The sequence below is a fragment of the Conger conger genome, chromosome 4 (genome assembly GCF_963514075.1).
Source record: "Conger conger chromosome 4, fConCon1.1, whole genome shotgun sequence".
Classification (NCBI taxonomy): Eukaryota; Metazoa; Chordata; class Actinopteri; order Anguilliformes; family Congridae; genus Conger; species Conger conger.
The window spans coordinates 27,157,737-27,171,731 of record NC_083763.1 but is presented as its reverse complement, the minus strand read 5'-3'; the positions used below and the strand labels follow the sequence as shown (position 1 = coordinate 27,171,731).

At 41.5% G+C, this 13,995-nt stretch overlaps 1 protein-coding gene across 1 annotated transcript in view; it reads right to left on the bottom strand.

Moving 5' to 3' along the window:
• odad2 (outer dynein arm docking complex subunit 2) overlaps window positions 1-13,995 on the bottom strand; it is a 49,722-nt gene that overhangs the window by 21,860 nt on the left and 13,867 nt on the right. Inside the window, exons 10-14 of the mRNA XM_061240616.1 lie at window positions 7,725-7,871; window positions 7,156-7,365; window positions 2,598-2,831; window positions 1,734-1,844; window positions 1,259-1,413 (exon numbers count right to left, since the gene is read on the bottom strand). Of these exons, the coding sequence (XP_061096600.1) occupies window positions 1,259-1,413; window positions 1,734-1,844; window positions 2,598-2,831; window positions 7,156-7,365; window positions 7,725-7,871 (857 nt within the window). The remainder of the gene's footprint in view (window positions 1-1,258; window positions 1,414-1,733; window positions 1,845-2,597; window positions 2,832-7,155; window positions 7,366-7,724; window positions 7,872-13,995) is intronic.

The following is a 13,995-nucleotide window of genomic DNA, read 5'->3' as shown; positions in this document are numbered from 1 at the left end:
CATAATTCTGTAATTTATTAAGAGGATACTGTTTATTCATTAATGCCTTTATGAGTTTTCCTTGTCCTGTCCCCTGCTTCACATTGCAAGGAAAACAAATATGGCTAAATCATTATTTTTTCTGGACTACCTTTGCAGGGGCAAGAGTGTGCCAGGTCACGATTCATGGCTATTATTATTTTTATATTTATATATATGATATATTTTTTTCAAGTTACTTGCTAACAAATCGTCTGACAGTGACAAGGCTAGGGAACATCTCCAAGTGTCAGAAAGGCAACTGACTGATTTAGCTAAATGACAGTTATATAAACGTCTTTACACAACAAACGATTGAGAATGTGTGAACTAACATGCATTCCTTGGGTTTGCACGTCCGTGTGCAGCGCTGCAGGCACTGCTTTGACAAACACATCATCGGTGTCCATAAAACCAACACTCATCATTTCTTAACAATTTGACAGAACGGTCAAATAAAAGAAGTCAGAACGTACAAACGTTGTATAAAAACTCTGCCGCAGTTCAAATAATCACGTTGCCCGCTCTGGAGATGTATGTGAGAACACTCGGTCTGTGGAAAACCTGACTCCGTATGTGAATAATTAAGATTTCTCATAAAAAAACACGTGACAGCTCCTCCCTTAGCTGTTAGCAGCCATTTTTAGGTCTGTTTGAGTGAAAAATGGATAAATAAACTTGGCCATAGGGTCGCAAACAATGTTCACAGCCACTCCTAGACAGCGTCTTTCCAGTAAAGACAGGTGATAGTAACCGCATGATGGCCTGGAAACTGACCGTTATCGCATGGAACCTCTTCTCAACTCTCAACAAGTTTTTGCAAGTTTACAGTACATCCTATATTTAAGGCAATCCATTCATAAAATTCAAGATGAATTTGAAAGGCGACATCGTCCCTGAGCAAGACACCTAACCCCCAATTGCTCCTGACGAGCTGGTTGGTGCCTTGCATGGCAGCCAGTCACCGTTGGTGTATGTGTGTGCGAATGGGTGAACGAGAAGCATCGATTGTACAGCGCTTTGGATAAAGACAATATATAAATGCAGACATTTACCATTTAACATTTTTTACAGCCAATACTAGAAGTTAGAAGCTGTCGACACGCGTACAGTAAGACATGATGCAGCGCAGCTTCGTCTCTAGGGCTCCCGTCAGGTGCGGCGGGGAGGCTAAGCGTGTGTGCGCCGCTGGGACTCGGAGCCGCGCTGGCTAATGAAGGCTAACGGCGTTGTTCCGTACTTTGCGACGTTCTCCATGCTGATGGAGCACTTCCAGATGGCCCCCGTGGTGGCGGCCAGGAGCTGCTTGTTCTCCGTCTCCTTCAGCAGGGTCACCAGGGGCTTGAGTCCCCCGAAGTGCCTGACGAGGTCTCGCGTCGTCTTGTCTTCCGCGCACTGAAAAGCAGCAGATTGCGGCACCGACACGTGCGCCGTTACTGCAAATGTACATGGAGGCTAATGGGCCGAGAAGGGTCATTAATGAAGGCCCGTGCTTACGTTTCGTTTTTTTCCCCTCGACAGCCAGGGAGAATGGCTTTAACTATGAATGGATTCTTTGAGCTATAATTACAAGGTAATGTTGCCACAGAATAAATTCATGTATTTTATATTTAACTGCAGTGGAATTACAATTACGCCCTGTTGTATATTCCCAAAATAGTTTACGGCATTACAATAAACGTGAAGGAAGCGCATAATGTGGAAGATACGGTTACCTTGAAGATAGCACTAGCGCAGTGCATCTGAAGCTCTTGGTTGTCGCAGCTGAGGTTTTTCACCAGGTCTTCAATCATTCCCTCGGTCTGAATCGCAATCCTGTAACTTCCCTGTACGCAGGCCAGAGACATGGAGGTTGGGGAAATTTGCTTTTACTAGTAGGCTATTATCCCAGGTGTGGCACTGCTGGCGTTTACTGATGGCCACAAATTTTCCCCCAATTTCTTTCTCGTCAACTTTGAATAGTTGAGTGTGGCTTTCATGTCAGTGCTGTGCCCCTGAAATAGCTATGCCAGGGGTACTGAGGTAGAGTGTGCACTCATCACTGGAGTGAGCACTCATCACTGGAGTGAGCACTTATCACTGGAGTGTACACTCATCACTGGAGTGAGCACTCATCACTGGAGTGAGCACTTATCATTGGAGTGAGCACTCATCACTGGAGTGAGCACTCATCACTGGAGTGAGCACTCATCACTGGAGTGTACAATCATCACTGGAGTGGGCACTTATCACTGGAGTGGGCACTTATCACTGGAGTGAGCACTTATCACTGGAGTGAGCACTTATCATTGGAGTGAGCACTTATCATTGGAGTGTGCACTTATCACGGGAGTGAGCACTTATCTTACCCATTGGTCTGAGCCAGGGGCTGTTATACACCCTACAGGGCACAATCATGTCCCTCTCTGACAAGTTGGAATGGTACTTCCCTCTAGGGTTTTCAGCACATTTGTCCCGGTTATGGTTAGGGTTATGCGCTTTGTTGTCTATCGCTCTGGACAAGACCATCTGCCAAATGGCCATAATGTAACGTAACGTAACGTGATGTAATATAAAGGAAGCGGGTGGCGAAAGCTCACCTCAGAGGCGCACTCCTGCAGCGTGCCCACCACGGGGATCAGCATGTTCTCGTGCGGGGACTTGAGGAGGCGCGCCAGCAGCGGGATGCCCCCCGCCCTGCGGATGGCCTCCTTGTTCCGGGTGCTCTTGCTGCAGCTCCAGAGGGCCAGTGCGCCGCAGCGTGCCACCTCCACGTCCCGCTCCTGCTCCTCCGTCAGGGCGGGCGAGTCCGCCACGCAGTCCAGCAGCTCCACCTCAGAGAGAGAGAAGCCACCGCACTCTGCGTTAACACGCCCAACTCCGCTCAGCTGTCATCCTCCGCTTGGCAACATGGGGGCGACATGGCTCAGGCAGTAAGAGCAGTCGTCTGGCAGTCAGAGGGTTGCTGGTTCGATCCCCCGCCGAAGTGTGTAGTGTAGTGTTCGATCCTGTGTCGAAGTGTCCCTGAGCAAGACACCTAACCCCCAAATGCTCCTGATGAGCTGGTTTAGTGCCTTGCATGGCAGCCAATCGCCGTTGGTGTGTGAGTGTGTGTATGAATGGGTGAATGAGAAGCATCAATTGTACAGTGCTTTGGATAAAGGCGCTATATAAATGCCAACCATTTACCAATAGAGCTGTCTTTCCCTCTGGTGAGGCCTGAATTGGGGCCGGCTTGTAGCCTAGTGGCTAAGGTACATGACCTGGACCTGGAAGATTGGTGGTTGAAGCCCCGGAGTAGCTACACCGCCCTGCTGTAAAACCCAGCTATGCCAGCTCTCAACTTGAAAAATTAGCTGGTCATTAGCTGGTCTAGCTGGGTATGAGCTTGTCAACCAGCTACCAGCTGTATCAAAAAAGAACTTATATAAAATAAAAAAAGCTGGTCAAATCATGTCAGCTGGGAGCTGGTCTGAACTGGCCTACCAACTGTTTAAAAACTGAGCTGTTTTTTTTCAGCAGGGCGGGGCAGCTGTGCAAGGCCCTTAACCCCACATTGCTCCAGAGGGGATTGACCTCCGCTTAGTCTAATCAACGTAAATTGCTTTGGATAAAAGCGTCAGCTGAATACCTGCAATGCAATGTCATAATTCCTTTGTTCACAAAACTGAATTGTGTAAAAAAGAAATAGCAACTCACAGCAAAATTGTAATTGAAACCATGACAAAGGTGGCAAACGGCCCTTGAGCTCACTACTTTTGTAGTACGGCTCTGTGTTTTACAGCCATGCATCAATAACCATCAGATAACCCTGGGGATTAGGTTCTCCGTAGAGCAATAAAAGAGGCATATGGTATCGCCGGGTTGGGTGGGCATTCCCAGCTGAAGCGCCGGATTATTTTCGTTCAGCTATATTCGATGATCAATTTTTTCATGGTTTCCAAAATACAGGGGGAGGCACGGGCAGCTCAGTCCCACAATCCCTCCCCAATCGCAGCTCTCGTCTTTTTTTCAAATTTGACAGCCGAGGAAATGATCACCTAAATATACTTTGCTCGAATACACTTCCTAAAAACAAATATGCATGCAACCTTACTGCTCTTTCAGTTAGTTTCAGGTAGTCTACAAGTTTGCACAAAATGGTTTTGCAGAAACAATATCCGGTATCTAGGGTGGATACATCCACCGTGGAACTTAAGAAAATACACAATGTGCTAGCTTTAATCACTGTTGCTCCACAAATAAACAAAAACTCGGGGCACAGCTGGTGAAGACATTATGTTACTGGTTCCTGTGGAATTGCCTTGAGGTCATAGAATCTGCTCTTTATGAAATGAAACTTGAGTTTTGAATGATCTGTTCTATTGAGTCTCGACCTTTGAAAAAATCGCCGTGTCTTAGTCACAGGGTAGCTACCTGGATGCAGCTTCTGTTTATTTGTCTTTTGAAATGTCCCAAAGTCATCCAAAATGCATCCTTTTAAAGTGCCATTTGCTATTGCAACCAAATTTGGCTAGCAAAGGTAGCATCCACTGTACCTGTTGCCACAACCTCAACAATGTTAAGATGCATTGAAGCAATGTCGGCCAGTATTACTGACAGTAATCCATGGTGACATCAGAGGCAGTTACCCAAATATGAGAGCAAGATGTATTTGATGTATTTATGTCTCAAAAATTATTTTAAATGTGTAATACAATTGAATAATTGATTTTTCTTTAATTGAGTCAGCGGGACTCCTGTTTCGCTCCTACATACAGTGCATCTGGAAAGTATTCACAGCGCTTCACTTTTTCCACATTTTGTTATGTTACAGCCTTATTCCAAAATTGATTAAATTAATTTTTTTTCCTCCAAATTCTACACACAATACCCCATAATGACAACGTGAAAAAAGTTTTTTTGAGTTTTTTGCAAATTTATTAAAAATAAAAAACTAAGAAATCACATGTACATAAGTATTCACAGCCTTTGCCATGAAGCTCAAAATTGAGCTCAGGTGCATCCTGTTTCCACTGATCAACCTTGAGATGTTTCTACAGCTTAATTGGAGTCCACCTGTGGTAAATTCAGTTGATTGGACATGATTTGGAAAGGCACACACCTGTCTATATAAGGTCCCACAGTTGACAGTGCATGTTGGAGCACAAACCAAGCATGAAGTCAAAGGAATTGTCTGTAGACCTCCGAGACAGGATTGTCTCGAGGCACAAATCTGGGGAAGGGTACAGAAAAATTTCTGCTGCTTTGAAGGCCTCCATCATCCGTAAATGGAAGAAGTTTGGAACCACCAGGACTCTTCCTAGAGCTGGCCGCCCATCTAAACTGAGCAATCGGGGGAGACGGGCCTTAGTCAGGGAGGTGACCAAGAACCCGATGGTCACTCTGTCAGAGCTCCAGCGTTCCTCTGTGGAGAGAGGAGAACCTTCCAGAAGGACAACCATCTCTGCAGCAATCCACCAATCAGGCCAGTATGGTCGAGTGGCCAGACGTAAGCCACTCCTTAGTAAAAGGCACATGGCAGCCCACCTGGAGTTTGCCAAAAGGCACCTGAAGGACTCTCAGACCATGAGAAACAAAATTCTCTGGTCTGATGAGACAAAGAATGAACTATTTGGCGTGAATACCAGGCCTCATGTTCGGAGGAAACCAGGCACCGCTCATCCCCTGGCCAATACCATCCCTACAGTGAAGCATGGTGGTGGCAGCATCATGCTAAGGGGATGTTTTTCAACGGCAGGAACTGGGAGACCAGTCAGGATTGAGGGAAAGATGAATGCAGCAATGTACAGAGACATCCTGGATGAAAATCTGCTCCAGAGCGCTCTTGACCTCAGATTGGGGCGACGGTTCATCTTTCAGCAGGACAACGATCCTAAGCACACAGCCAAGACATCAAAGGAGTGGCTTCAGGACAACTCTGTGAATGTCCTTGAGTGGCCCAGCCAGAGCCCAGACTTGAATCCGATTGAACATCTCTGGAGAGATCTGAAAATGGCTGTGCACCGACGCTCCCCATCCAACCTGATGGAGCTTGAGAGGTGCTGCAAAGAGGAATGGACAAAACTGCCCAAAGATAGGTGTGCCAAGCTTGTGGCATCATAAAGACTTGAGGCTGTAATTGCTGCCAAAGGTGCATCAACAAAGTATTGAGCAAAGGCTGTGAATACTTATGTACATGTGATTTCTTAGTTTTTTATTTTTAATAAATTTGCAAAAATGTCAAAAACTTATTTCATGTTGTCATTATGGGGTGTTGTGTGTAGAAGTTTGAGGAAAAAAATGAATTTATTCCATTTTGGAATAAGGCTGTAACATAACAAAATGTGACAAAAGGGAAGCGCTGTGAATACTTTCCGGATGCACTGTATGATAAAAATCACATTACTCTGCCTAGCCCAGAAGAATTGGGTGGAGTCAACTGATCAGGTCTTATACCCATTTGGTTTTACTGAAAAAAATAGTTGGGTTGCTAGAAAAAGACATTGTAAAAATGTAAACATTTTTGTTAGATGTATATCTGACCGTTAGCCCTCCAGTGTCACTTCAGTAAACTCTAATCTCTTCAAATTCTATCTCTGAAGCAGGTCCTAACGGTCCATCCCTGCTGCTGTAAAATCCAGCTGAAAATTGAGTTGGTCAACCAGGATGGCCAAACTGGACATAAGATGGTCTAGAGGGGTATAAGCTGGTCAACCAGGATGGCCAAGTTCGTCATAAGATAATCTAGCTGGGTATGAGCTGGTCATAAGATAGGGTATCAGCTGGGTATCAGCTAGTAGTTGGTAGTTTGTCTGAGCTGGTAGCAAGTTGACCAGCTGTTTCAAAACATAGCTTGAGCTGGTCAAACCGTGTCAAGCTGGGAGCTGGTCTGAACTGGTCATCCAGCTACCAGCTGTTTCAAAACAAAAACGGTTTTTGAAAGAGTTCAGAGCTGTGAATGAGACACTTGAGAACAGCAGGTTGAGGACCAAACAATGGGCCGCTTTCACAGACACAGATTAAGCTTAGTCCTGGACTAGATCTAATTTAATTGCATTTAGTCTAGGACTAGGCTTATTCTCTGTCTGCAAAACTGGCCCAATGTGGGTTTTTTTTTAAACTGCCTGTAGTCATGAGCACCTTCAGAAATTACTGAGCCACTTGGGAGGGACTTACCAGTCTCTTGATCCCACCATACTGTCTCACTGTCCTTCTGCCTCTCCTGAACTTGGCCACATTGGCAATGGTCTCCGCAGCAAGGCACTTCAGCTCCTTATCTTGGGAATCTAATATCTTCACCATGGTCTGGAGACCTCCCAGGTCTGCGATGGCCCTTCGGATCTGTGAGTTTCGGCTGATGTCCTTCAAGATTTTCAGAGAGCCGATCTAAAGGCAAAACATTTCTTCCTCTAAAGATTATGCAAACAACAAAAAGCTTAAAAAACAGATGAATTTTACGGTGTTTTAGCAATCACTGCTAACGTCAAGGCTAATATATTTTGTCAAGGCAAGTACTCAAAGAGCATAAATATTCATATGTATGCTAAAAACAGACATCTCTTAATTCTCTTAATAAATCTATCGTTTTATATAATTTATAAAGACAAATAATTGCTACCCAGTGCCTTTCAACAGGCACAATCTCTGAGATTTGTGATGTTGCCTGAAGGGGTCCTGCTATGAATGCAAACTGGCAAACAGTATGTTTCTGTGAGCCCCGTAGCATCTTTGGCAGGGTGACTCACTTTGCATTTGACTTCTTCGGTATCCAGCAAGTTAATGAGAACTTCAAGGCCACCTACATCCCGGATGGCCAACTGGCAAGTCTCCTGTGCCAAGTTAAAGTCCCTCATCGAGCACAGTGCAATCACAGTGGCCGGCTGGTTGCCTCCCTAAAATAATAATTCAAGACAAAGATTGATGAAATAACTGGCAGAATTAAAGAAAGGATTAATACATTGAAATAGCAGGCTAATTAAAACACCCCTCTGGCACAACATTGTTTACATCGAGTTGGTAAGCTTTACATTTTTCCACTGTAAACACTGGAGGGGGGGGTTGACACAAGTTAATTAGACTACTGCGCTGTGCTGTAGGCAGAAACCATACACATTGATCTGGGTTAGAACTGTAAAGAAAATGAACGCTAAAATGTTAAGGATAATAACAAGTTTGCTTTTCAGACATTGTGTTGTGACAGTTGCTATACACACACACACATAATGTTTTACGGTTTCTTCCTTCAAATTAGCTACTAAGTAACAGCAAAGTAAACAAGCGGTTTGGGTAAAACCTGCTTTTTTTAGTCTTGCAGGATATTGAACAGATTTTGGTCTTATTGCATTTAAATGCAACATGCGTATGCACAACAGTATAGATTTAAAACAGGTGGTCTGAAGCCTTCCATGGTTTTCTTGATATAGAACTTCTCCACACGCTCCCACTTAAGTAGAGAACAGAAGTAGATTTTGTGTTTTACCACTGTAAAACAATGCATTCAAAAGGCATCATAGGAATATGAGGATTTTAAGTCTATTGCCAAAGGGAACTGGTTGGGTTCATCTGTTTTTGTTGTTTAGATTTCCAGTAAAAGGAAAAACAGTAGGCTAAAGCTGAAATGCAATAGGTAGAACATTAAGCAGTAAGCTGGTCTAATGCTGGACGTGTTACACAGCTTTGAAATGTGATGCTAGATACAGAAAAATCTCTTGGCAAGTGAACAGTCGCAGTTTTTTAAATCAACCACAGCTTCACTTAAATTCAACAAATTCAAATGATACTGCTTCTGCATTTATTAGTTACACACTACACAAACATCTTCTGTAGGAACGTACAAGGTCGATTACTCAGACTGCCAAGTAGTGTCAATATCTCTTTTCAAATTAAAGTAAATATGCATAATATTACTGACAACTAATATTACAACAAGCTTCTTTTATCCTTTTGATATTTCAATCCTGCGTTCATGGCAACTCTCTCAGATGGGAGACTGGGGAGGAGAAGGTATGGGAAAGTGTGGTATGCGGAAGAATCTAGAAAGCAATCGCATGGTGCGTCATTTTATAGAGCTCCCTTGAAAGCGGAGAGCGAAATAACTCTGAAACGCTCCGAGACGCTGCACATGTGCTGCCCACATTATGACGCTGGCCTAAATGTAAACCATTTGTACATTAACAGCAGTTGATCCACTGTTCCTTTGTCTCCACCATTTTTATTCTTCAAAGGATTCAGAGGGTATGGATCTTACCTTGCAAAAACAAACGCTATGTTTAGATGTGAGATGAGGTGGGGGGGTTCACATGCTTGCATTTTTGGCCTTGAAGGCATTCTTTAAAACACGAACGCCGTCTGGATATCTGTAATTGTATCTGTGACTGCAGATCCATAAAATTATATACCTAGCAGTCTGTGGTTTCATATAAATGTTTTCATTGATTCAAAGATGAATGTCCTTCAATAATTATATCGATGTAATTTCCAACTTTTTGCAAATTACATTTCCCCCAGTGACTCATGAATATGATAGGGGCAGCCTATAGCCTCGTGGTACATGGCTGGTGGTTCAAGCTCCAGTGTAGCCACAATAAGATCCACACAGCTGTTTGGCCCTTGAGCAAGGCCCTTGAGCAAGGCCCTTAACCCCACATTGCTCCAGGGGGGATTGTCTGCTTAGTATAAACAACTGCAAGTCACTTTGGACAAAAGCATCAGCTAAATAACAAATAATTATTATTTTAAATTAATTACATTACTATATTTTCTTACTGTAAAAGGGGGGAAAAAAAGGGGGGGGGGGGTGGAACAAGTGTTTTAGCCAGATGATTTAACCCAGTTGAACAGGTTCCTCCTGCACTTTGCCCGGTTCTGCTGCTTGAAGTGAAGACCTACTGTTCAAGACGTTTGCTACCAGCGGGATTTGCCCTGAATAAATGCCCTTATAAATCATAAATTACTTTCTGAGGAAAACTATCTTTAAGTAAAAATCACATATTACAAACTAGGAAATTATGAAAGAGATCCTCCATTAGATGAGAAAATATCTATGTTCGCAGATATATTATCACCAAAGAGACTGTGGTCAGTTGTGAGACAGTAACAAGGATCATTGCAGCAGTAATTCTGTATTTCTAATCATTACCATGCGAGCAGATGATGCTAGTAGAAGCAGAGTGGAAGAGTGTTCCAGGTGTACACTAAAACTGAATGTCATGCTAAGTCTGGGGGCAAAGTGCTGGAAACCTGATAGTCAGAAACCAGGCTTCGTTCTCTGAGCACTCAAGCCAATAAATCACATCGGCAGCAGGAGCCAAACAGGCAAGGTGTGTGTGATATCCTGGGCCTGCAACACTGCGTTGGCCTCTGACCCGCTGATCCCTGCCTCCGGACAAGTGAGAGTTCTGTGGGGAGCTGGACCGGTGTCAACTGGAAGTAAGGTCACAGTTAGCCTTTCACAGTCTTAGGCTAAAGAAGAAATGACCGTGCTTGGCAGGGCAGGGTCCCACGGGAAGCTGTGTGGTTTTGACTCTTATTGGTCTTTGGTACACCAGGGCTGAGCTGAAAATATGGTGGGTGCTGCCAAATCCAATCTGGGTAACACAAGTTAAAAAAATAAATATAAATATTTACAGTATGTATATTTATACTATATATATGTATGGTCCTTTCTGACTTAAAAATTTTTAAAAGCTGAGGACTTTGCTACTGGTTTTTGCTACTGCAAGAGAAGAACTGCAGTACGTTACGTGTCCAAGTATTCTTGTTACATTTTGTCATAATAAATAGTAGCGATTAACTGAACGGCTTAGTTTCGTAGAACACTTTCTCAGAAATAATTTATACATGGGAACATAGGATTTTACAAAATCATTGCTTTTTCAGAACATGAGAAGCATGCTCAAATTCTCTGAACTGGAATAATATTTTCAGTGTGGTAAACCATTTTATTTTTAGATACAGTGCAGCCTTGGAATATGAATTTCTCCAACAGTCAACAAAAAGTATCTGATCTTCTTTATACTTTAATAATAATTAAGATTATGAGACCAAGATGTGGGTTCTGAAGTCAAAGGAACTATACTGTATGTACTGCAATCTGGTCTAGGTTAATGTCCAGAAAAACATACTTTCTGACCAAAACATCTTAATTATTCATGAAAGCAAAACTGCTAACTGATTTTTTTCTCAAACAGAATTCATGATTAAAAATGTAAACTTATGAAATTGAAAAAATTCCCTATGCAATGATATATACTCACAGAGACCCAGTAATAGCATGGGACATTAGGGAATAATTCTGAATATAATTGTAGAGAAAGTTCCTCAGATGAAGTTCAGCATGAGACTGCAGTACCCCTACATACCACCAGAGGGTGGACACTTTCAACAAGGAAACATATCCAACACTTCAGACATAACCAAGAATCTTAGTCTGTCTATAACTGTCTATAACACTATAACTTGGCAATATAAAAGAGACTGACATTAAATTTGTTATTTCTGAAAAAAATATCCTTACTATTTGCCTCAGCACAAAGGATCCTTTTGAAACAGCAAATCATGTGGGTATATATGGCTATAATTGCCATAATGATGAGGTTAGGCCAATATTTCTTAAGCATTTGAGGCAGAATAACTTATGTGTAATTTGGTCTGAAATGTCATTTAAAATCTCAATTCTCAACTATGCTGTATTGAGTCACTTCATTTTTACATGTAAAGCTGTTTCTGTAAATAGTATGCTGTAATGTGTAAGCCCAGTTAAAATCTGACAACCCCAAACATGCTTGTATGTCTACCCTGCAGCCTGACATTTTGACTACATTTTTCACCTCAAGTCAAAGTCATACGGATGCCTTACTGTCTTGTGCATCACATTAATTCTACATTTTATAAAACATTATTCATTCAACTACAACTGTAAAGGCAAATCTGCTCCAAGCCTGGACAAGAGACCTAGGTTGTACCCCTGATATCAGATCCTGGACGACTGCCATGTTAAAGGCTACTAACATGCTTTTAGGTAATAGGACCAGGGAAATTCAATATAAAATCATTCAACAACTTCACAGAATGTCTGAAATATGTAATGGAACAGAATCACAGTTTTCTGCATTATGTCTTAAGTGTAGAAAAGAAAAAGGGACAGCAGAATGTTTATACTGGACTTGCCCAATTATTTTTCTTTTTTGTGCCAAAATAAGAAGTGAATTGAAGTATATTTTGGGTGGCACCATTTCAGAGGACCCATGGTTCTTTCTTTCAGGGATGACTGCAAATACTGTTCCTCTGAAAAAGTCATCTTTGCAAATGCAGATGGTAAATTGAATGATAAAACAATAAATTAGTGAAATGTTCTAATTTTTCCTTTCATGTATTTTTCACCTGCTCAACTGAGTAACATACTAATTAAGGGACAGACTATGATGAAGATGGCAACATACTGATAGATCTGTAGATCTGGTCTTTAGTGTTTGTTTGTGGTTTCTGTCTGTCTATGATTATTTTAGAGCAGGCTTGCACTATAATACTTCTTTGTATGTAATACATTATAGTGTCAATAAAATGCTGTAGTTTTGCATCAGCTTGTGAAACAACCAGTGATTAATTACATTCTCACTCCGATATGAAAACTATGTACAATGACTGTTACAATAAAAACATAGGAATACAATTCAAATATTGGTTACCATACAATATATTAATATATGTTATTCAACGCACGTGTGTTGATATTTATAGTAGTTGCTCAGTGCAGTATTGAGTACAACTGTTGCCTCAGAGCTCCAAGGTTGTGTTTAAATATCAGTTCTTTACACGTAAGCTAAAGTCCCACATACAGTGCCATAATAGCATTCAACAAATCCTAGATAAATATCAATGTTTGTTCAGTGATATCACGCATGTATTTCAGAAAAATCTGCTTTATAATGAACCATGAAAACACAAAGCAGATCATTAATATGTCACTTTTATGAAAGATCTTCTCAAAATACAAACGTCTGTCCATATACAGAAAAAATATTCTTGTGCCTAAAATAAAAACAGATATTTGACTTGGCTCGGAGTTAGCTTTAGCCTCTGATGGTAATGATATTACAAAATGACTACTGGACAAACCCCATAAATAACTTCTCAGTGTGGTTTCCACACAGAAAGAATGCAGGGAACTGCAAGTTACAAATGTGTGCTATTGAGGCATAATATCGCAGAGGATGCACTTGTACATCTGAAGGCAAAAAAATGGAGCGTTTAAGAGGTCATTTTTGCAATTATTTTTTTATCAAATCTGGATTTTTGTCTGGAGAGGAATGAGAACATTCCTAAGGGGACTTCAGTTGTAGTCGTCTAAAAATATCAGCCTTGCAGTCCTTGCAAGAGGTACAGCAAATATTTTTGTAGAATTTAAGACAGTTGAACTATATTCCTACAATAAGTTTTCATAAATTTCCCTGAATTATTTTTAACTAGAATTGAATTTCCATCCTCAAACCAAACTCAATATTTCAAAACATGAACAGAACCTTTTATGCTTTTTACCCAGCCTTCATAATCATAAAGACTGTGCCCTATGACATGAATGGTGCTACATAGTAATAATAATAATTATAATAATAATGTCTGCAATAATCATTCAGGAAGGGCCTGTTTTTTGTGTTTTGTAATACATCACTGCAACCACTGATCATTTAAGGGACATCTATCAAACTTTAATTTGATGGGACTATGCTCACAGACTAATTTGAGCAGAAAGATTAAATAGCATATAATGATATAGCATATATATCAGTGTATAATATACCTGCACTCATCTGTCCATTTTAGTTATTTTGAACTAAAGAATGCTCATGGAGTACAGAAACACAGATTAAAGCTTTATGCAGCCCGGCAGGCACTTTAAACGAAGACATTAAACGACAATTAGTTCAGTAGTCTGTAAAACCACAGTAATGAATCTGTTACTGCATGTGGTGAAAAAAATTATAACAGGTCCTTATATGAATGCACTGTGAGCAGAAA